At 58.1% G+C, this 22,165-nt stretch overlaps 1 protein-coding gene across 1 annotated transcript in view; it reads left to right on the top strand.

Annotated features, from left to right (window-relative positions):
* Window positions 1-9,853: 9,853 nt before the first annotated feature.
* The window catches only part of TTYH2 (tweety family member 2), a 30,391-nt gene continuing 18,079 nt past the window's right edge, over window positions 9,854-22,165 (top strand). The window contains exons 1-3 of the mRNA XM_037066475.1: window positions 9,854-10,048; window positions 16,897-17,069; window positions 20,608-20,719. Coding sequence (XP_036922370.1) covers window positions 9,920-10,048; window positions 16,897-17,069; window positions 20,608-20,719 — 414 coding nt within the window. The 5' untranslated portion in view covers window positions 9,854-9,919. The remainder of the gene's footprint in view (window positions 10,049-16,896; window positions 17,070-20,607; window positions 20,720-22,165) is intronic.

Below are 22,165 nucleotides of genomic sequence, written 5' to 3'. Positions count from 1 at the left end.
AATTTTTGGTGGGGATTTTAGGATTTCCCCTAGATAAGAGTCTATCGTCTGCAAAGAGAGAAGATGTTACTCCTTCCTTTCAGATCTGAGCGCTGTTTGTGTCTTTTTCTCGCCGAATCTCCCGGGGGAGGACCTCCAGGCCCGTGCCCCACTGGAGCGGTTAAAGTGGTCATCTGCATCTCGTTCCCAGAGGAACACTTCTCAGCGTTGGGGTTGGTGTCCGCTGGTTTTGGTGTGTGTGTTTCCATTTTCATTTGAAGGTATTTGGGGGGGTTCTTTTCCATTATTTCTTGGACCCACTGATGGTTCAGCGTGTGTTTCATCTCCGTATTTGTGAATTCCCCAGGTTTCCTCCTGTCGGTGACCTATGGGTACAAACCATCACGGTTGGGAGAGATACACAGCATGATTTTGATCTCAAATTTGCTTGTTTTGTTTAAAATGACTTGTTTTGTCCTGTTACACAGTCTGTCTCGGAGAGCGCTCTGTGCGTGACTGAGAAGGCTGCCTCTTCTGCTGCTTCGGGGCGCAGTGTGCTGGACGCACCCATCGGGTACATTTGCTCCAATGTTTTCGCGTTGATTTTCCGTCTGAGTGACCTGTCCACTGTTCAAAGTGCGTACCCACGTCCCTCACAACTATCGCATTGCTATCTCCCGCTTTGGATCCTTTCGTGTTTGCTCAATATACAACACTTAGGTGCTCCAATATTGGGTACATCTCTATTTATCCTTATTATACCCTCTAGATAAATTGGCCCATTTGTCATTATCCACTGGCCTCCTTTATCTCCTCTTACAGTTTTTGGGTGAACGTCTACCTTGTCTGATGCCCCCCTGGCCGCCTTCGCCCTCCTCTGCCGCCCTCACTCACTTGCCTGGAGTGTCTTCTCCCTCCCGTTCACTTCGAGTCCCCGCGCGTCCTTCAACCTCAAACGCGTCCCTTGTAGGCAGCAGAGAGTTGAGTCTTGTCTGTTTGTTTTTTAATCTGTTCATCCACTCTATGTCTTTGGATTGGAGAATGTAACCCATTTACATTTACAGTAATTATTGGCCGGTGAGGACTTCCACAGGCCCCCTGGCGAACTGTGTTCTGGTTGTGCTGTGGTTCCCTAGTTTCTCTCTTCCTTTCCTGCTGCCTTCCTTCGGGATGTTTTCTCACGGTGGGGTGCTTTGATTCCCTTCGCTTTCTCTGTTTTTGTACCTGTTGTGGGTTTTTGCTTTGTGGTTACCACGAGGTTTACATAAAACACCTTATAGCTACAATAGTCTACTTTGTGCTGAGAATAATTTCAATTGCATGCAAAAACTCTACCATTTAACTTACTCCCTTTTATGTTTTTAATGTTACAACTAACCTCTTTTTTGTATTGTGTAGTTATTAATGAATGTAGTTATTAATGAATTAATTAATAAGTATCTATACTTATTTATTTTTTAATTTTTTAGTTATTGATTTGAGAAAGAAAGAAAGAGAGAGAGAGGTTTCTCATTCCACTTATTTGTGCATTCATTGGTTGATTCTTGTATGTGCCCTAACCAAGGATTGAACCCACAACCTTGGTGTACAGAGACGATGCTCTAACTGACTGAGCTCCCTGGCCAGGGTGCTCTGTTTATTCTTGATATTTTTGTCTTTTAACCCTTATTCTAGAGTTAAGTGGTTAATACACTGTCACATTACACTATTAGAATATTCTCAATTTGACTACACACTGACCTTTACCAGTGTGTCACATACTTTCATGTGTTCTCATGTAACGGATTAGTGTCCTTCTTATTTCAGCCCAAAGAACGACGTCCAGTGTTTTCTTGTAAGACAGGTCAGTGGGGACGAGTTCCCTCCGGGTTTTTTGTTTGGGGAAATCTCTCCTTCGTTCCTGAGTGGCGACTCTCTCGGGCAGTGTTCTTGGTCGGCAGTTTTCCCTTCGACACTTCGATGCTACCAACCCCCTCGATCCTGACTCAAGGTTTCCGCTGAAAAAATTCGCTGATGGCCTCTCAGGGTTCCCCTGTAAGTTACCAGCTCCTGTTCTCTTCCCGCTCTTAGAAATACCTCTTGTCTTTGATTTTTGACAGTTTTATCACATGGTGTCTTGGAGATCTCTGAGTTTATTTGGCGACCTACGAGCTTCTTCTCTGTGTAGATCATCTCAGAGGCCCTGTCTTCTCATTTGATATTTGTGTCCTTAATCCATTCTGCTGCTGATAACCTCTACTGTATTTTTTTATTTCATTCATTTCATCTTCAGTTCTAGAACTCCTTTTCTGTGATTTCTATTTGTTAAACTTCTAATTTTTTGTTGTACTGTTTTCCTTATTTTGTTGAACTGTTTTTTCTTGTTGTCTTGTAGCTTATTGGGCTCCTTTAAAAGGGTCATTTTGTGCCCTGGCTGAGTAGCTCAATTGGTTAGAGCATCGTCTGGATACATCGAGGTTGTCGGTTCGATCCCCAGTCAGGGCACATACAAAAGGAAACCGCTGACTGCATCAATATGTGGAACAACAAACTGATGTCTCTCTCTCTCCCTCTCTCTCTGGTCAATAAAATCACTGCTTTGAATTCTGTGTCGGGTATGTTGTTGATTTCCTTCTTTGGGGTCAGTTATGGGAAGATGATTGTGAGTCTCTGGTGGTGGTTATAGCTCCTTCCAGGAGCTCCTCCCTCCTTTGGGAGGGCCCTGAAATCTTTATTTTTAAAGTAAAAGTTACCTGCTCCAGTTTTTATGGACCAATTTCAGGAAACACCTTCCATCAGCCCTACTAAGGATTGCAAGGCTTCCCTAGAGGGGCTACGGGTGTGCCTGCTCTGAGCTTCCTGCGCCCTCTGGTGGCAGACTTCTTCAGTGTGCCAGCCTTCTCCCAGCCCTGCGGCCCACGAAGCCAATGCTCACAGCCTCTCTTCTGCTTTCTCAGGGGCAGAGCTAAAGCAGAAGTTTGTGGTCTCTCCCTGGCCCACAGAGGCAGACCTGCATTCTGTGCATGCTCCAAGGACATCTGCCAAAGCCGTCTGTCACAGAACCAACCGGCTGGCAAGCTCAGCATCCCGAACCGAGGAAGACGGGGCACACGCCCATCTGTGCCTCCGGAGCCTTCCCCGTTTCAATGCCCTAGGTCAGAATCCTTGGGGGTGCACTGATGTTTTTAAAGGAACTCTGGTCACATTAATGTCCAAGAAAGTTAGGGGCTGAACCCACTGGTGAAAAGTGATTTACACAAAGTTATCTGGGGGTTCACACACGAAACCAGATCCAGGTCTCAAGGGCCATGCCACAGGGCTCAGCTACCTATTGTAAACTTCTGCCTGGTCTCTAGCTGTGCTGGTCTGAATCATTGCCCTTCCCAAGGCCCACATCCTAATCCAGTCCCTGGAAACTGTGATATGTCACCCGACTTGGCAAAGGGAACTTCGCAGATGTCATTAATTTGAGGGTGTTGCAATGGTAAGATTATCCAGACAGAACCAATATAATCACAAATGTTCTTATAACAGGGAGCAAGGAGGATAAGAATCAGAGATAAGATGTGATGACGGAAGCAGAGGAAGAGGAGGGAGAGAGAGAATATTTAAAGAGGCTTTGAAGCTGCCCGAAGGGACCATGAGCTAAAGAATGCACAAAGTTTTTATAAACTGGAAAAGGCAAGAAAACAAATTCTGCCTCAGGGTCTCCAGAAGGACTTCAGACCTTCGGAACTTTATATATTTATGTTGCTTTAAGGCATTTATTGTATAATAATTTGTTACAGTAGCAATAAGAAACTAATGCAGATTTTTGTAACTGTAGGTAAGGTGCTGCTGTAACAGATTTAAAAAATATAGATAGCCGTGGCTTTGGAACCTGACAATGGACAGAGGCTGGAAAAAATTTTAGCCTGATAGAAAAAGCCCAGATTTCCTGGAATGGACTGTTGGCAGCACAGAAAATGAACACACTGACCTTGGTGTTCCCTCCTAAAACAAAGCCTACTGTCAAAGCTTTGTGCTCACGTTTCTCCAAGGATCAAGCAAGGAATCCCATGAATAGCTCGTTTCAAATTTTCCTGAAAGCAAATAGATGTGGCCTGAAAAGGGAACGTGAGCAGCTTACTCGGGGGTGTGGGCACACGGATGACCCCCTCGTGGCCTCCACCTGCCACCTGCATTAGAGGGCCCGTGCGCGGCAGCCTAACTACATGATGACGTCCCACTGACTTGCTCTCCACTCCCCGGGGCCGTGGTACCCACTGCCAGTAGGGACGTACCCCTGACCGGTGACTAAGGCAGTGGATGCAGGAGGGGTGGGGGGCAGGGAGGGCTGCAGGGCCTGCCAAGAGGGTCTGTGGGTTCCAGCAACAGCTGACTGATGCCTCAGGGCACTTTGGAAAGTGTTTCGTGAAGCTTCATGGCACTCCCTCCGAGGAAGCAGACCCCCTCTCCTCCCCTCCTGCTCCATCAGGAGGCATCGAAGTTTCCCCAGAGATAGCCTCTCAGATCCGAAAATCCAGGCCCCGCTGGGCCCCTCTGTGCAACACACCGTCATCCCTGTTTCATTACGGAGACTTGGAACGCCCAGCCCACCCGTGAACACCCCGTGTGGAAGAAGGGGAGTGCCTGAGATCGCCGGTGGCCTTAAAGTACACTTGAGACGACTTCCGATCTCCCTGCGTCCGGATTAAAGTCAAGGCCGGACGCCCTGCAAGGTCCACAGACGCACTGGGGACCTTCCATTCCCAGCACCCCATCTTTGTGAAGCAGGGTTTTCTGCAGTGGCCACGTCCAAAACGTGATTACAGAGTAGACTGGACAGGAGCAACGCACTTTGGGGGTCACTGTCTCCCACCACAGCCCCGATGGGACCGTCTAGTCGCAGGAAAACAAGCTCAGGGCTCCCCCTGACTCCGCATCATGGTGAGCTGCGTAATTATTTCATTATATGTTCCAGTGTAACAATAATAGAAATAGAGCGCCCAATAAATCAATGTAATGCACTTGAACCATCCCGAAACCTCCTCCCTCCCCACCCCCACCTCTGTCTGTGGGAAAAACTGTCTTCCACAAAACTGGCCCCTGGTGCCAAAAAGGGTGGGGACTGTGGAATGAGACGAAGGGCCCATCCTGACATGGAAGGACCCAGGAGCACCAAGGGGGGTTCTCGTGGCTGCCTCTTCACCATGGAAAGTTAACCAATCTGCTTGGATTTGTCAGAACGAATGGGAACCTCTTTACAAAGACGGACAGATTTTTTAAAATCAAACACTAAATATTTTAAGCAAAAGCTCCCCGATGGGCTTCATTTCTGAGTTTTGAGAGCTCTCTTCAGCTTCGCAGAAAATCCGGACAAGCAGCAGTAGCTCAAAATGTACCCACTGGTTGCCTCACTTTCAGGTTTGGCAGCGAAGGAGCTGAAGTGAACCAGACTCGCTGTATCAAAATGTGATACATTCTTACTGTCTCCTCTTTGAAGACGGGAAGGGAAGTGTTACCTGGTGACAGCTTCTGTGGGAGGGAGGTCGGGGCTCCAACCTCTTCGCACCCTTGGTCTTGGGCTGTGGTCCCAGTGGACCATAGAGCCCTCCTTGCTTCAGCCTAAGTCTGACAATAAGTGGATGGAGGTAGGAAGGAGGGCCAGATGCCTGTGGAAGTAAGCCAGTGTGCGATCAGCCTGAGACGGGGAAGCGGACCTGCACCGGAGGGAGAGGTAAGGCTGTGGAATCAGCTGACATTCAAGGGGAGGAGTCAGGTTACTGCGGATCTCTGACCCCGGGCCTCACAGCAGTGGGGAGAGGTCCAGTTCCCGGGGCGGTGGGTGTGTGGAGGGGGCATTGTGCGAACACGGGCAGGAAGCCGGAGCCCCAGCCCCCAGCCGGAGCCCCTGGGGGCCGTGTAGGTCCCAGCCAGGCCTGACTCCTTGGGGGCTAAATCCTGGTTCCAGCATCATCTTGGCAAGTCACCTCGCCCCTGGGCACCGTGCAGAGGCAGTGTTCGCGGAGCCCGAAGTGCTCCAGGCCCACCGTGCACCGCGAGGCCTCGTTTCCCAGACTCCTGTCACATTCCACGGTGCTTGTTTCCGCGGTGCGCTGTCAGGGTTGAAGGAGGAGGTAACCTCAAAGGGTTAGAAGAGCTCTTGGCGCCCGCAAATCTGATGAAGACGGGGTAATGTCAGCATTGACCACAAGGTGGAGACATACTCCAGCAAATGAGCCACTGACCTGGCTGGTTGGGAAAGGGTTTGCAGGCTGAGGTCCACTCCCAAGTAGCTGAGTGCCTCAGACCGCTGATTTTTCTGTTAAGGGTTTTAAAAGCGTGAGGTAGTTCTTGAACTGGGTCACGAGAGACGTGGGTTTGTTTCATGGGGGGAGGGGTGCATGGGTGCTCAGTGGCTTGAGGGCCCCGGATGCATGAACTCGGTCTTCCCCTTTGAAAGTTCAGCTCCCGGGAGGAAGGGAGGACCGGCTGGGCTTCCTTTGTCCCGGCAGGTGGTCCAGAGACCAGCCCCTGCTCCCAGGAGACAAGCCCTCTGTGCACCCTTTCTGCCACGGCTCTCCGCCCTGGTGGCCGAGGCAGGTTCCAGAGATCGTGGTTAAGCTGGTGGGGGGCCCAGGTGGGTTTCTAAGCCCTCTGGTGGCCGGGCCCACTGCCGCCGTGCTGAAGTCGGCCTGTCAGCCTGAAAGAGCTGGTTCTGATGGGGCCGGACAGGTCACAGGTGCCCGTTTGGGGAGGACAGGGGTGCTGGTCTCCCTTCAGCTCTGCGCCCTGGCTCCCCGGGCTGGGTCACAGGCTCCAGGGGAAGCCCCTGGAACGCTGACCCCCTGGCGGGGAGCACTCGAGCCAGGCAGGTTCGGGCGCTCCGCTGCACCCAGGAGGCTGCGGCGGCGGCCCTCGGAGCCAGCTTCTGCAGATGCTGCCGCCTCCTGGGTGTGCGGGCCTCCCCCTCCCCCAACCCGCCCTCCCTGGGGCCCCGGCCCAAGTCACAAAGGCTGCCCCACACCTCATTCAAGGTCAGTCCCAAGGGTGTGACTCCCTGCACTTACCAGGAGGCAGATCCCTCCCACATGAGGCCCCCAGTCCCTCGTCCTGGACCCTAACCTCCCTAGAGGAACGGCCAGTCCTCGTAACCTACCAGTCCCCTGAGAGGCTCAGCAGGGACCAGCAGGTGTCGCCGTCTATTACTGTCAGCACGAAGGGAGAGGGGCGGTGTGCCCAGCACCTGGCTGTGCCCGTCCTGGAGGTTCCTGGGACAGTGCGGGCTGCGGTGGCTCAGTCATGCCTGTCGTCACTGCCCTTGGAGGGCCCCATGGAATTGCTCCAAGTCCCTTTTCCTCTGCAACCAGCAGCGGTGGCTTCAAAGACCAAAACCCTTATCAGGGAGGGCCTAGGGGGCCCCGTGAGACCTGACGTGTGCCTCCCTCCCAGCCTCTTTTTTTTTCTTAAAAAATAAAGGTATGCCCTGGCTGGTGTAGCTCAGTGGATTGAGCACGAGCCTGTGAAGCAAAGGGTCACCGGTTTGATTCCCAGTCAGGGCACACGCCTGGGTTGCAGGCCAGGTCCCCAGTAGGGGGGAGTGTGAGAGTCAACCACACACTGATGTTTCTCTCCCACTCTTTCTCCTTCCCTCCCCCTTCTCTAAAAATAAATAAATAAAATATTTTTAAAAAATAAATAAAGGTATGTCTTTTATCTTTTTATAAATGTATTTATTCTAAAGTAAGGCTTCTTTGGGGGTATAATTCACAGGGATACTCCCCCTGCTCTGTGAACCGGTCTGTGAATTTTGACAAGCACCCACAGCTGTGCGGCCACCACTGCGATGGAGAGTGTGGGTGCGGCTCCCTGAAGTCCTCGCACACCCTGTCCCCACACACCTGTTCTCTGCCACTTCCAGTCGCTGCCTGTCTCCTGACTTTGGGGTTTGCACTCACTTGGTTCTCCCTCAGCCCCCCACCCACCGGGGTCCCAGATCTCACAGGTACTGCCCCTCTGCTCAGAGTACCCTGAGTCACAACCTCTCCGTCATCTTCCTGCTCTCCCCTCATCTCATTCTCCGGGAAGCATCCCAGCCGCACCCCATCTGTTACACCCTCACAGGGACCCTGTGTGGACCAGAGGCTGCCCCCACCTGTCAGGTGANTGCGGCCACCACTGCGATGGAGAGTGTGGGTGCGGCTCCCCGAAGTCCTCGCACACCCTGTCCCCGCACACCTGTTCTCTGCCACTTCCAGTCGCTGCCTGTCTCCTGACTTTGGGGTTTGCACTCACTTGGTTCTCCCTCAGCCCCCCCACCCACCAGGGTCCCAGATCTCACAGGTACTGCCCCTCTGCTCAGAGTCCCCTGAGTCACAACCTCTCCGTCATCTTCCTGCTCTCCCCTCATCTCATTCTCCGGGAAGCATCCCAGCCGCACCCCATCTGTTACACCCTCACAGGGACCCTGTGTGGACCAGAGGCTGCCCCCACCTGTCAGGTGATAGAGTCCCTGCAGACACGGGCCTGAGTGTTTTACTCATTCCTGCTCCCTGAGGGCAGAGGGTGCTCTGTCAACATTTCTGGTAAGCCCCTGTGAGAGAAGAGTTGTTTTCTGGCCTTCTGGCCACTTGCAGGCACCAGCCTTGGGCATGCATGGACATGCATGGACATGCATGCCTCTTGGGCATGCTTGGGAAGCAACCCCCCCCCCCATCAAGCTCTGGGAACTCAGACCTGACAGCCAGGAGGAGAGGCCCGACAAGACACTCTACCTGGCCCCAGGGGTCTCTCACCACTCGGGGCTGCTGAGGGCTGTCCACCTGTGTTTGTGCTTGTGGGTGTTTTCGGACTCCGGCATCCACCTGGTTCCTGGACCCAGGAACCTGGGAGTCTCTGCCGGGTCTCCTGTGTCACCAGCGTCTGCCCCTGTCTCTATCACCCCTTAGACTGGCTGTCAGGGAGCAAGCCCCATCCCCTGACGACCCCCTAACTCCCCCACTCCCATCTTCCCAGCCGCAGGGGCCCTGCGCCCTGCCCTGGACCCGACCCAGCCTCCCCCTCCCCCGCTGCCTGCCTGCCTGCCCCATGTTCTCCCGCCACACTGTGCTCCTTCCAGTTGGCGAACCCCGGCCTCTCCTGCCCGGGCCTCTGCGGGCCCTCGGAGAGCTCAGCGGAAGCGCACCTGCGAGGCTTTATCGGGTCTGGGGCCGTCCGCAACGGCGTTGGTCCGCTGACCCTGCTCTTGCTTCTGCCTTCCCCCAAAGTGCCCCTGGCCTCGCTTCGCCACCCTCGTGCGTGGGCTGTCGCCATCCGCCCACCGCAGTGCGGCCCGCCCTCTGGGCAGGGGCTTCCTCTGCTTTCGCGAACTGGGAGGATCCGGAGGCACACAGTGGGTGCGCCGTGAACGGGCGTTGCTGACCTTCCACGCGCTCCCCTGCTGCGCAGGCCAGCTCAAGGGGCCCTTTCTCCAGGAGGCCCGCCCTGCCTCGCCTGCCAGGGAGAATCGCGCCGCTTTCCTCAGTCCCCAGTGCTCCCTGGGCGACAGCTACTGAACGCTGCTCCTTCTTGTCTCCCCCTTTCAGTTTCCCGCCCTCCAAAAGCCCTGGGAGCTGCCAGCCTCGCTGCTCTCTCGCCAGGAGTGCTGGCTGCACTCACCGACACTTTCTGTCGTTAATTAGATCATAAGTAATTAATGAGAAGCCCAGAGGCTTAGAGAGTGCTATGAAGAAACAGATTTTTTTTTTCCCTTCTCCCTCCCTTTTCTTCGTAGGGCCAGCACAGATTCCCAGACCGCAAAAAGATTCTTGGGCCGGACGCCCTGCAGCCCGCCGGCTCAGGGGGCGGGGCTAAGGAGGGGCGGGGCCTGAGCGGAGTGGGGCGGGACCTGGGCGGAGCGGGGAGGGGCCTGGGGCCTGCTTGCTTCCTGGGCTGCTGGCGGCTGGAGCAGCGGCGCGGAGCAGGCTCTCCCGGCCGAGCCATGCCGGCCGCACGCGTGGAGTACATGGCACCCTGGTGGGTGGTGTGGCTGCACAGCGTCCCGCGCCTCGGCCTGCGCCTGCAGCGGGTGGACAGCACCTTCAATCCCCGCGACGAGAATTACCAGGAGGTGAGGTGCGCCACCCCAGACCCGAGCCACCCCTTCCTCCGCCCCAGCCCACCACTCTCTGCTAGTCTCTCAGACCGCCCCCTCCACCCCTTCTCTCCACTCCGCTTCCCCTTTCCCGAAGGACCCTCGGCCGTGAGCCCTCCCGTCTGGGAACCTCGTGGACCCGAGAGTTGAGCCGGAGGTGGGAAAGGGCGCGGAGACTGCCTGCGGGGGGTGGGGCTGAGCCTCCAAAGGGAGGGCCTTTGTGCCTGCACCCGGGTATTTCCTGCACGGGCCGGGGGCTCCCGGCGTTTCCCTTCTCCTGCGGTTTCGAGACGAGCGCTCTCTTTCCAGGGCTGGGATATCTGGGAGAAGTTTGGTCAGAAGATAGGGGGAGTCTCCCAAGTTGGACCCCGCAGCACCCCACCTCCCCAGCCCGGGCCTGCAGAGCGAGAGCCGCTGCCAATACCTCTTCCTGGGCCACTCCTGGAAGGCAGCGGGGCTGGGGAAGGCTGAAGGGGTGACTTCTCCCTGGTCCCCTGAGAACCCACAGACACGTGTGGATGTTTAGGGGGAAGGATGGCGGCACCCTCCCGCCCTCTCCACACCCCCACCCCCACCCCCCAACTACAAATACACCAAACACTGCCCTCCCCACTGCTCCTTGCGTTGATGCCCTTTCCTCTTTGGACTTTCGCCCCGTGGGTGGGGTGGAGGGAGTGGGGTGCCCCCCAGACTTCTGGTCCCTAGCAGAGCTGCAGAATCTCCCAGCCTCCTCGGGCCTGGCCTAACCCAACTGAGTAGGTTCTCTGCAGAATCAAAGCTTTAGGCTGGGCAGCCAGGGACGGGGCGGGGCCTACTTGTTCAGAGCTTTGGGGCCCTTTTGGGACTTTGACCCTGGGGCGGCCCGGCCTGCAGTGTCAGGTTCTCAGGCACCGTTTCCCTGTGTGGGGCCGTTTGTTCGTGCCAGCCGGAGGCCGGGCCTGCGGTCAGCTGTTAGCCTCTTCCTGCCAGGTCTTCCTCCTGCAGGCCTGGGGACAGGGATCCTGATCCCGGAGGGGGTCAGGGACTCTAATAATAACCCCTGTCGCCCTCAGGCCCCCCGGGTGCGGTCCCTTCCAGAAGGAGCAAGATTCATTGCCCTCCCAGCCTCCAGCGGGCAGATCTGAGGGTTTGCCTGGCCAGACTCCCTCCTAATCCGTGTTTGCCCCGCCCTCTGCCGTATTTGCCCCGCCCTCTCCCGGAGCCCCGCCCGTGGAAGTCAGTGTGGTTGAGAAGGCCTCTAGCCTCTGGGGACAGGGACGGCTCTGGGGAATCGCCCCTCCCCCTTCCTACACTTGCAGGAAGAGAGGCGATGAGATTTCAGAGACAGCTGTGTTGATGTGTGTGTGCGTGTGTCCGTCCCAAACCCTGTGCCCCAGGGCCCCCAGTCTTGCACCCAGAGTCTCCAGTCGTAGTCTTCCCCTCTCCCCTGGAGGAAAGCTACACTCCTCACTGGGTCGGCTGGCTCACCCCCGAGGCCCCCAGAGACAGCACCTGTCTGGCCAGCAGCTTCCAGCAGCTGTGGCCGGCATGGCCTGAGCCTGCTCCATCCCCCTTAGTCCCATGGACAGGTGCAGCATCCGAGCCAGAAGGATCCATTCACAGCCCCGGCCCTGTCCTCCCGGGACCCGGCACACTGCTGGGCACCAGATGGCCGGAGGGCATCACCTCCCTGTGGGCCACTGCTCCTGAGCAGCCGAACACCCAGCCCCACCCCACACTCCTTGTCCCACTCAGGCTTCCTGAGGACACGGAGTGGAAGCTGAGTTGGCTGGGCTGGGCCGGGCCAGAATGGGCAGTCTGGCTCTGGGTGTTATTTAAAGCGGCTCCTATTTTGGTAAATTCCCCTGTTGTCTGTCCTGGACATCCCTTTTCTCCCGAGTGGCGGTGACATCCAGAGTCAGGCAGCAAGCCGGTTAACAGCACGGACTGGGCGCCTGCTGCTCTCGGTCATCTCGGTGCTCAGTGGATTTGACTGGAAACAAACCCTCTGCCAGGTGTGGGCGGCATGCTGACCAAGGGAGCCAGGGCCTGGGGCCGCTGGGGCTCCGCCATCCGGCTGTCTGGGTTGGAATCCCAGTTTTGGCACCTACTGCGTGACCAGAACAGGTGTCTGTACCTCTCTGAGCCTGTCACCCCTCACCTGCAAACATTAAACGAGTGTCCCAAGTGACATGCTTAGTACCTAGAGGGTCCCACAGCACATAGTAGGACCAGTGATATGAATTGTTATGTGGACTGGCGTTGAGGTTCAGCAACGTGTTCAAGTATGTACACCACAGCGGGTACAGAGGGAAGAAGTCTGCAGATACTGATCAGAGAAGACTGGAAAACCGCTTGCACACCTGAGCAGTGCCAGCTGGTGGTGTGGTTTGCGTGCGTGCGTGTGCGCACCAGGGACCAGGTGGCGATGGACACAGGCAGGGCCAGGCCCAGAGCAGATGGCGGGAAGAAGATGAGGAGCAGGCCACCTGGTAAATGGACTGTCCTGAGCCACCCCAGTTCCCAGACTTCCCTGAGGAAGCAGGGGCTCCCACTCACTTTCTGGGGTCTTGGGGAGGAGTGGAAGGCCCCTGATAGTGTGTCCTTTTTCCACCCCTCCGCCCCAGTGGACTTGACCCCACGTCCTTGCTCAGGTCCTGGGAGGTCGCACTGGAGTCAGCAGAGCCAGGTGAGCAGAGCAGGGTGGAGGAGGGGGCCCTGGCCCCGCCAGGCCCCCAGCGTCAGGCTGCCCAACCTGGCTGTTGTCCAGAGGGGAAGCGGCCGGGACTCCTGGCCTGGTGAGAAGGAGCAGAGATAGAGTTGACAGTGAACCCGATAAATTAGTGGGTATAACACATGTGACCAGGGCCTGGAACCCCGTCAGTTGCCACAAGCACTGCTGGCCGGGCGTATCTGCTGGGCAGAGGTGGGGACAGCAGAAAGGGCCCCTGGCACTGCCGCCAGCCGTGTCTCCTAGAACAAGCCACTTCACTCTCCTCCTTCAGTTGCTGCTGCCACCACCCCTGCCCCCTGACCCACGGGGAGACCAGACACTAGTGAGCTCATGTGCTTGAGATGTGTCAGTGTGTTAGTGGCTCCAGAAGGCTGTGCACATGTGCACTGTTACTCTGTCACGGTGCAGGAGCCACGTGTGTGCTTCCGGCCTCCCTCCTGGTCAGTGGACCAGTCTTTCGGGACAGCATGCATGATGAAGCAGGCGTGTTGTTGGCTGTTCCTGTTTAGGCGTGTATTTTCATGTCTTGACTTTGGATGGTTCTGTTAATAGACTCCCCCAGAGAGTGCCAAGTGTGTGCGTGTGTCCCCAAGCCATGGGAGGGGACAGAGTGGGGCCCGGACCCAGAACTACAGGATCCCCCACCTTGGGGGCAGGTCTCAGGAGGAAAGGCCAGACAGGGACCCCCCCAGAAGGATCTGAGAGGAGCCTGGGATGAGGAAGCCCCATTCATCCCGCCCGAACATTGAGTCATGGTCATCAGACAGTCACGCTGCACCCTCCCCCACTCCCAGCCCTGGGGGGACAGGCTGGTGCTTAACCCTTCCCATTCCGGGGCCTCCAGCTCCCCTCCCCCTGGCCTCACCCCTAGGCTGGCTCACTCTATCTCCGGGGGTCTTGGGGTAGAGGGGCTCAGGTGGTTGCCCCTCCCCCACTGACTGAGTGCAGAAGCCCCTTGGGGTCCAGTTTTAGCCATTCCCAGAATGCACACTGGCCACTGATGCCCCAGCTTGGGTCCTGGGTTCCCGCTCTGGGTTTCTCGCTGCAAAGTGACAAACCAGAGCTAACCTCAGTCACTCTGATGAGGAGAGATGCAGGAGACTGAACCCTGACGCGGGGCTGTGGGCGCTGTGCGAGGTGCTGGGTGGTGTGGTCAGTCGTCCTCTCCAGGCTCCGGCAGAGCAGACAGTGTGCGAGCAGAGCTCCTGGCTCCCTCGGACGGGGCTCCTCCCTCTCCCATCCGCCCCTTACGCCTTGCACATGGGGACTTGCAGCGTTAATTAGAAGCAGGCACATAATTGCCTATTAGAGGATGTCAGGGGACACCCACTGTGGCCGTGGGAGATGGTTCCGAAGTTAACCCTCCCCTGCCCCTCCCCACCTTCCCTTCCCACCTGCCCCTCTCCCAGCCCCCTCTGCCCTGGCCCACCCTAACCCCCCCAGTACCTGGGAGAGCCGAAGAGGTAAACTGTTCACAACACCCTCCGAGTCTGCGTTCCCGGGGGCTGGGCTGCATTGTCTGCAGCCTCAGTGAGGCCAGCTGCCCAGCCCGGAGAGGCGCTCTCAGCCGCCCACCCGACCGGGTTCCCGGGAGGTCAGGAGGCTTGATGGACGGTGAGAACAGGCAATGAGGGAGCCAGTGCGGGGACCAGCCCATAGGTTGCACGTCTCGGGGGCCCTGCCTTGCGGGGTGGGGACACATGGTAGAGACAGTGGACTTTCCTGTTTGGAGCAGACTGGGGGGCAAGGGCAGAAGTCTGGATGTTAACCTGTCTCTAATCTATACAAAAGGCTTGTCTGGGTTCACGTCACATTTTTTCCCCATCAGGAATAACTTACAGGAAAGTGAACAGGGGTGTGGGGGGGTGGGACACATGCCAACCAGAGTCTATTTCTGGGCCCCAAGAGGGGCCCCATTCCCACGGGCTCCCCCCGAGTCGATGCGCACCGGACTCTATCACCACGGATGCATTCCTCGGACGCTGGGGTTTACACAAATTGAAGGGTACCATCCCTGCTGTTTTGTCTCCTCCGACATGGCATCCAGGGGTCATCCACATGGTTGTGGGCAGCCGCCGTCCACTCTTCGTGGCTGCGTCATGTTCCACGCTGTGGCTGTGGCACCCGGCACTTCCGCCCACTCCTCAGTTAGGCCCGCAGGGTGGCAGTCCCTGCTCAGCCAGTCTGAAGGAGAGGCTGAGCCTCTTGGGAAAGGGTGAGAAACTCTGGTGACACCAGTCAGTGCTTCCCAGACTTGAACGAGGGACAAGTCGCCTGGGGTGCCTCCAGACACCGCCCCGATTCTCTGGGTCCGAGGTGGAACCTGAGAGAGCCCACGTCACCAAGACCCAGCATTCCAGAAGGCGGCAGCCCTGCCGGGCCGGTGAGCTTCACTTCGAGTAGTGAGGTTCTAAACCGTCCCTGTGCTTGGCCCCTTGACCTTGGTCTGACTGAGGCGGCAGGGGCTTCCCAGAATGCCATGGGCTGGAGGCAGGAAGTGGGCAGCTCCTTCGCGTTGTCCCGTAGGGCAGGGGCCTCCATGGGCAGGCCTGGTGGGCTGGGCCAGGGACCCTTCCCCTGCCTCACTGTGAGGACGTCCAGCAGGTGACACAGGCAGGTCGACTAGGCCTAGTCCCCCATTGACCTAGAGGGGGACCTGGCATCCACGTGGCAAGTCCCGGAGGTGAGTCCCTGGTCACACCTATGACATTTATCCCAGTGAAGGTGAAAGCCGCACTTCAAGTCACATCTACCTCCCGCTCCCAAGTGAGCCATCTCTTCTGTCTTCTTCTGGGATGTCCCCACCAGGATGGCCCTTTGTCCCTGAGGCTCAGAAGCCCGTTGGCCCAGGTGACCAGCAGAGTAGGTGGAGTCGGGGACCCGAAGTCAACCCAAGCCCTCCCTGGGGCCGAGCTGCCCAGCAGGCCCGGGAAGGGCGGGTGGACCCAGCAGGTGGCCTCACCACTGAACCGGGGGCACTGGGGCTGCCGCCCTAGCCTCCAGTTCCCAGACATGTCGCCATGGTGCGCGTCTCCGTGGTGCGCGTCTTCTGGCCATCTCCTGCACCAGGCTTGCCTGCCCTGAGCGCAGACAGGCCCCGGCATGTCCCCCACTCAGCTGACCACCCCCACCAGCATGGCGGTTCCCTGAAACATGCTCCCCACCCCTGACAGCCCGGACCGGAGCACCGGGGGCCCTGGACCAGAACCCGCTGGGGGGCCTGCAGGAAGCTGAGCGAGGTTCTTACCGCAGGAGCCTGACTGACAGCCAGGTCCAACCCTGGCCGGAGGCCACCAGTCCAGGTGCCGTCTGGTGCCCATCTGGCTGGACAAGGGATTGGAGGGCACAGCATGGGGCACAGGGCCCCTGACAGACAGCAGCTTTCTACAGGCCCTTACGGTCCTCAGTGGGCCTGGGATGCACCTCCCCCCATACAGAATTTGGGGTGCTGCTGCTGCCTCTGGCACATGGGGGTCACTGTCCTGTTCAGATGTGGTGAGAGGGACTCCGTAAGTGTGTGTGCTGACATCTCCCCGCCCCCCAGCTCAGTGCTGCCCCCCCCAGCTCAGTGCTGGCTTCTCCTTTCTCTGGATGAACCCCAACACCTGGGACAAGGCTCGGGGGGGAAGCAGACATGCCAGGCCACCCCTCCCTGGCCCTGTCCCAGGTCCCACTGGGCTTCTGAGCTCTCCAGGAGGCCTCAGTGCCCCGGTCCACAGGGATGTCCCTCTCCCTGTCTGCCTCCCTCAGTCACACTTGTCACCCGCAGCCCTCACTGCCAGAGGACGCCCATCAGGCAGGGCCTAGTCCGTGTGTCCATCCAGGTGTGCCAGCCGTGGACCCCAGGGCCATCCATCAGCTGTTCCTCGTCCCTCACCTCCTGCCCAGCTGACCACGGCCCGCCTGTTCATCGTTCTCGGCTCCTCTCTAGACCCCGCCCCAGTGCCTGGCGCTGTGCTCAGAGCAGGAGGAAGGACGGCAGACACCCCACTCGTCCTGGCTCCCACACCCATCGCCCCCTGGGGGCTCTGGGCCTGAGGACCGGACCCTTCCCAATACCCCCACCCCCACCCAGGGGAGCAGTGCTGACCCCGGGCCTCTGCCTCTGCAGTCGCTGCTGTTCCTGGGGCTGGTGGCTGCCGTCTGCCTGGGCCTGAACCTCGTCTTCCTCACGGCCTACCTGGTCTGCGTGTGCTGCTGCAGACGGGACAGCGCAGCGCAGACCAAGCTGCGCAGGTCTTGCTGTGTCACCTGGTCGGCCGTGATGGCCGGACTCGTGTGCTGGTGAGTGTCCCTCCGTGCTGGGCCTGACGTGTGTGGCTCTCGGTTCTCCACGTGCATGAGGCGAGTCAGGCCCCGTGGGTGGGAAGTGGGCCTGACCCCCTACGTCTTGCTGACAGTTAGCCCATGACCGTGACGCCCCTTCCACCCCCTCCACCACCAGCTCTCCTCACAACCCCCAAGCAGCTGGTGTGTCGCTTTCTGGCCACGTTCTCCTGACCGAGCTCAGGGTACCTCGATCGGAGAGCCTCTCCCTAGGGTGGGCGCTGTCCCTTTTCTTGCCAGGCAACAGGAATTAGGTGCCTAGATGGATGATGAGGACCTCGCTGGTTGCCCACCCCTGCCCAGGTGCGAGCCTGTCCAGCCCGGCAGCCCCACAGGTAGCTCCCTGCTCCGTGTGTTGGGTGGCACGGCCGAGCAGCTCTGCTGTCTGGGTCCCTCTCCCCTCCCAGCTGTCCCCTGGAGCCTGTGAGGTCAGAGGGAGTCTCACCCCCACCCAGATCTGTTCCACCTTCCGGCTGGACCGATAGCGCTCACTTACTGCCATTGGCAGGGGCTTCTTCGCTCCGGGTGAGGAAGCGTGGACCTCTACCTCTGGGCGAGAAGTCCACACTCACTCTGGCCCTGTTGTGACTTGGGGCATTTTTCTCATTTTTGTGTCTACAGTGGTTTCTTCCAAAAGTCTCAGGTCTCTGCCTGGAGACCTGCTGGGGGTGGTCACCCTCGACGGGTAGAGTCCCTTAGGACTTAGCATCCATTCCACACGAGACCCCATAGCATGAGCGACTGCAGGAGGCCAGAAAGCAGAGGGGACTCCGTGAGCCCAGGAGCGAGGGCGCCCGGCTCCGCACCCCAGGAGGCCCGCCCTGCCACTGCGGCTCCCTCTGGTAGGGCGTGTTCACCAGCGCGTCCTGCCTGCAGCGTCGCGGGGATGATGAGGCGCTGAGCGCATCCCCTGGGCAGGACGCCAGGCTGGGTGAGACAGGCGGCCGGGGCTCAAGTCATAGACGTGAAGGCAAGAGCCCTACCCCAGATCCGGAGTCTGAAGGCCCGTGGGGGTCCCCGCAGAGAGCAGCTCCTTCGGCGTCACCCCAGCACTAGACAGCCTCCCCCTGGGACTCGGCACGGGCAGGAGAGGCGGGCCGTGAGACGGACAGCGGGAGAAAGTGCTGTCACACGGGGAGCCCTCTCGTGTGAGCTTGGTTTGTTTTTTAGTTTTAAGATTTTAGTTATTGATTTTAGAGAGAGGAGAAGGAGAAGGAGAGAAACGTCAGTCGGTTGCCCCCAACTGAGGACCTGGGCTGCAACCCAGGCATGCGCCCTGACTGGGAATTGAATTGGCCACCTTTCATTCTGCAGGCCAGCGCTCAACCCACTGAGCCACACCAGGCAGGTCTGGCTCAGGTTTTTTTACAAACGTGACAAAGGACGGAGGAAAACTATGGAGCAGTAAAAAATAACTTTGGAGGGTCCGTTCCAGTAAGAAATCGATTACCTGCCATTGAAGGAAAACTCAGAGCAGAAGGATGGCAGTTGGCAGGACTCGTTCTAGAGAATTCCACGAGTTACCTGTGCCAGGCAAGAGGGAGCCGGGGGTACGAGAGGCAGGCACCATCCCTGCCTCCTGCAGCTCCAGGAAAGGCATTCCCGGACCACACTTCCAACAGGCACTCCGGGCGGTTCTGCCCTGTGCGCCCTGGACCCCATCCTGAGGAAAGCTGAACTAGGGGTCAAGGACACCTGGAAGGAGGCTGCTGCCACGGTCTCCCAGGAGACCGCACCCTAGCTCCTGTCCTGTTTAAAGGGAAAAGGGCAACATGCATGCATGCGTGTGTGGATTTGTCCCCCGCCCAGGACTGGCGTGTTTTGGAGGAAACCTCAGGAGGCTGCCTGGTGAACATTTCACATGGCCCCGCAGGGGGTGGGCCGAGTAGAATGTGACAAATGCCAGAGGCCGGGTTTGAGATGATGTGTTCAGCCTGGAATGTTGGACTAAAACCAACCAGGTGAAGTTTTAGAGACAGAGTGCTTTCCTTCATTAAAACAGAACAAACCAGTTCAGCACCCAGGGAGGAGGAGAGATCGGGCTTCAGGGCAGCTCCTAGGAGGGAGCCCAGGGTGTTGGGGAACCCCCAGGTCAGCAGGGAGAGGAGGGTCTCAGGACACCAGCACCCCCCTCCTTTGCCCAGAGCTGGCTGGGGCACCTGGGCCTGGACGTCTCGCTCAGAGGCCATGTTTAATGGTGGCCTTGACCAGTTAGAGGAAATCTGGAGGACAGCGACAAGGTAGACAAGGGTCTGACTTGGGAGCAGGAGAGAGAGGGCAACCCAGAGACACGGTTAGGGGTCTCGCGGAGCACCTTGCAGAGGTGGAGGCTTCTTCTGGGCTTCCCCAGAGGATGCTCAAGAAGGAACGGGGCCTGGTTCAGGGAGGTGGGCTTTGGCTCAGTGTGAGATGGAACTTTCTAGAGCTGGAAGGTTTCACTGGGGCAGAAGTACAGGGATGGGGGAAGGCAGAGAATGGACAGAAAGTCCCCGACCCCTGGAAGCTTCAAGAGAGACAAGTGTGGTTTCAGGAGACCGCATTGGTCCCCCAGCCCAGCTGTGTAGGACCTCAGACACCTGGGTAGCTGGCAGAGACACAGGGTCCTGGGCCGGCTGGCCGCCAGCGCCTTTGGAGTCATAGCCCCAGAGGGCTGGAATCTTCTCCTGACGAAAAAATGAACCGCACAGGCAAGCTAGTCAGCCAGGCCAGGGACAAGCTGGCCCCAAACCCTCACCTCCCACCCCACCTGCAGGAACTTTAGACATCGTCCCCTGCCCAGCCCCCAGGAAAGAGTGTCCCACAGCTAAAGTGGAGAACCTGCCCTCCATGGATACTGGCCCAGCTCTGTCCATAACCACCAAAACCTGAAAGCAGCTGAGACGTCCTTGGGCCGGCGAACGGACAAGGAAACTGTGCCCCCCACCAGACGGCGGTAGAACATTGCTCAGCACTCAGAACAACTAGGCCGTCCGGTCATGGGGAGCCACGGGGGCAACGTGTGTGCACGTTAGTGAGTGAAAGAAGCTGATCTGAAAAGACTGCCACCCCACGATTCCAGCTGTGTGTCCTGGAAAGGGCAAAACCACGGAGGCAGTGAAAGATCAGTAGTTGTCAGGGGGCAGGGAGGAGGGGGCGGTGAAGAGACCAAACAGAGGACTTTTAGGACGAGGAAAATGCGCTGCCTGGCCCTTAATGCTGGACGCCTGTGACGAAACCTCGTCCGGCCCCTGGAGTACACACCGAGCACGAACCTGAATGTGCCCCGTGAACTTTGGTGCTTGATGTGTCGACGTAGGTTTGTTGGTTGTAATCATTGCTCCGCTCGGGGGGGAGCTGCTGACAGTCGGGGAACCTCGGGGGGAGCGGCAGGATGCATGCAGGTCATCGCTGATCTTTCCGTTCAATTTTGCTGTGAACCTAAACCTACTCTTAAAAATAGTATGCTTAAAAAAATGCCCTGGTGCCACCTCTAACTTCATTTGGGTCTCTCCCCTAGTGCTGCGGTGGGCATTGGTTTCTATGGAAACAGCGAGACCAACGATGGGGTGCACCAGCTGATCTACTCCTTGGGCAACGCGAACCACACCTTCTCGGGGATCGACGAGCTGGTAAGGCTCTGGGTGGCTGGCCAGGCCGGGCGCCGTCCGTGAGGCCAGTGTGGTCGGGACAAGGGGCCGCAGTCAGAGTCCTGCCAGCTGGGCGCCCAGGAGGGCTGGCCACCCTTTGCAGGGGCCACAGTTGGTCCTGGGGGGGCACGGGGCGGTGGTGGGGTCAGATCCCACTCGTCTTCAGGAGAGCCGCAGCCTTTCCTGCTTGGCCTGGGAGACTCTGAACTTGGAGAATGCGCCTCGTGCTCTTTCTGTGTCCACATCGGGTGCTGTATACAGTCTATCTTGGGGTCCAGGAGGTGTCAAGGAAAAACTCTTCATAAACAGGTCAATGCGCCCCAGTGGGGGAGGGGAGCTGCTGAGACTGCCCAAAACCCAGGGAGGTGTCCTCCGGCTCTGGTTCCTGGGTGCCGTGGGTCCAGCTGGCGGCTCAGGGTGAAAGGTTGTGCTTGTCTGACCAGAGGAGATGCCAGACATTCAGGGAACGAAAGAGCTACTCTGCTGAGCCCTCAGCCTAAATGACGGGACCGGGAGGGCAGGGAACCTGGGTCTTGTCAAATGTCTGGAGACCTTTGGAAGCACCAGGTCCTGTGGGGCTGGTTTTCTAGGTAGCCCCAAGGTGCCCCTAAGAGTCAGGCTCCAGGCCAACTGCCAGGAAAACCGGTCCTTGGACATTGTGCCCTTCCCAACCCCCTCTGGCCCAGCAGAGGGTGACCTAAGCAGGTGGCCCATTGGGGTCAGACAGCCTCAACTGTAAAAGGCAGCCCCAGCCGGAGCATTGGGACATCGTCCTGGCACCGCTGGAAGAGGCTTCGACCTCATTGCCTCTCCTTCTCCCTTAAGCTCCTCCAGGCCTTAATCTCTCAGCCCTTCAGGAGGGGCTCACCTTAAAGAGACAGTGGAGCTGTTCAGCACCCGGATGCTGGGCAGGGGCAGTGGCTCTGGCCTCTGAGAGAGCCTTTCTGGGGCACTGAGGGCCACGTGCCTTTGTGTGCTGGGACCCGCCCCTGGGGACTGAGAGCTCTCTGAACGCTGGGATTGGGTGGCTCTGTGGGGCGAGGACAAGCGGCCGGGACAGGGAAGCTGAGGGTGGGCTCGTGGGCCGAGTGCATGCTGATCGGTGCAAGGAGGCCTAGGGGTGACCTGGCTGCTGGGAGCTCGCCCTTTGGGCTCTTCCTCCCCTTCCTCCACACAGCAACATCAGGACCCTGGAGGAGGAACTCAGCCCCGAAAGGAGAATCCCCTGCCCAGGGAAGTCCCAGACCCCGTGACCTTCACTGGCTGGCTCGTCACCATTGTACAGAGTGGCCCTGTCCCCGCCCTGGGGTTGAGGGAGAGAGCCCCGGGGCCGTCCTGATGGGAGCACTGGAGTACTTGATGCCCTGGTCCCACAGGAGGAGCTGTGCAGGGAGGCGAGCTGGGAAAGAGACCCCCGCTCGGGGTCCA

The sequence above is a fragment of the Sturnira hondurensis genome, unplaced genomic scaffold (genome assembly GCF_014824575.4).
Source record: "Sturnira hondurensis isolate 20B ecotype Veracruz unplaced genomic scaffold, ASM1482457v3 Scaffold0001221, whole genome shotgun sequence".
NCBI lineage: Eukaryota > Metazoa > Chordata > Mammalia > Chiroptera > Phyllostomidae > Sturnira > Sturnira hondurensis.
The sequence above is the reverse complement of the archived record's forward strand: the minus strand, read 5'-3'. Positions and strand labels throughout refer to the sequence as shown.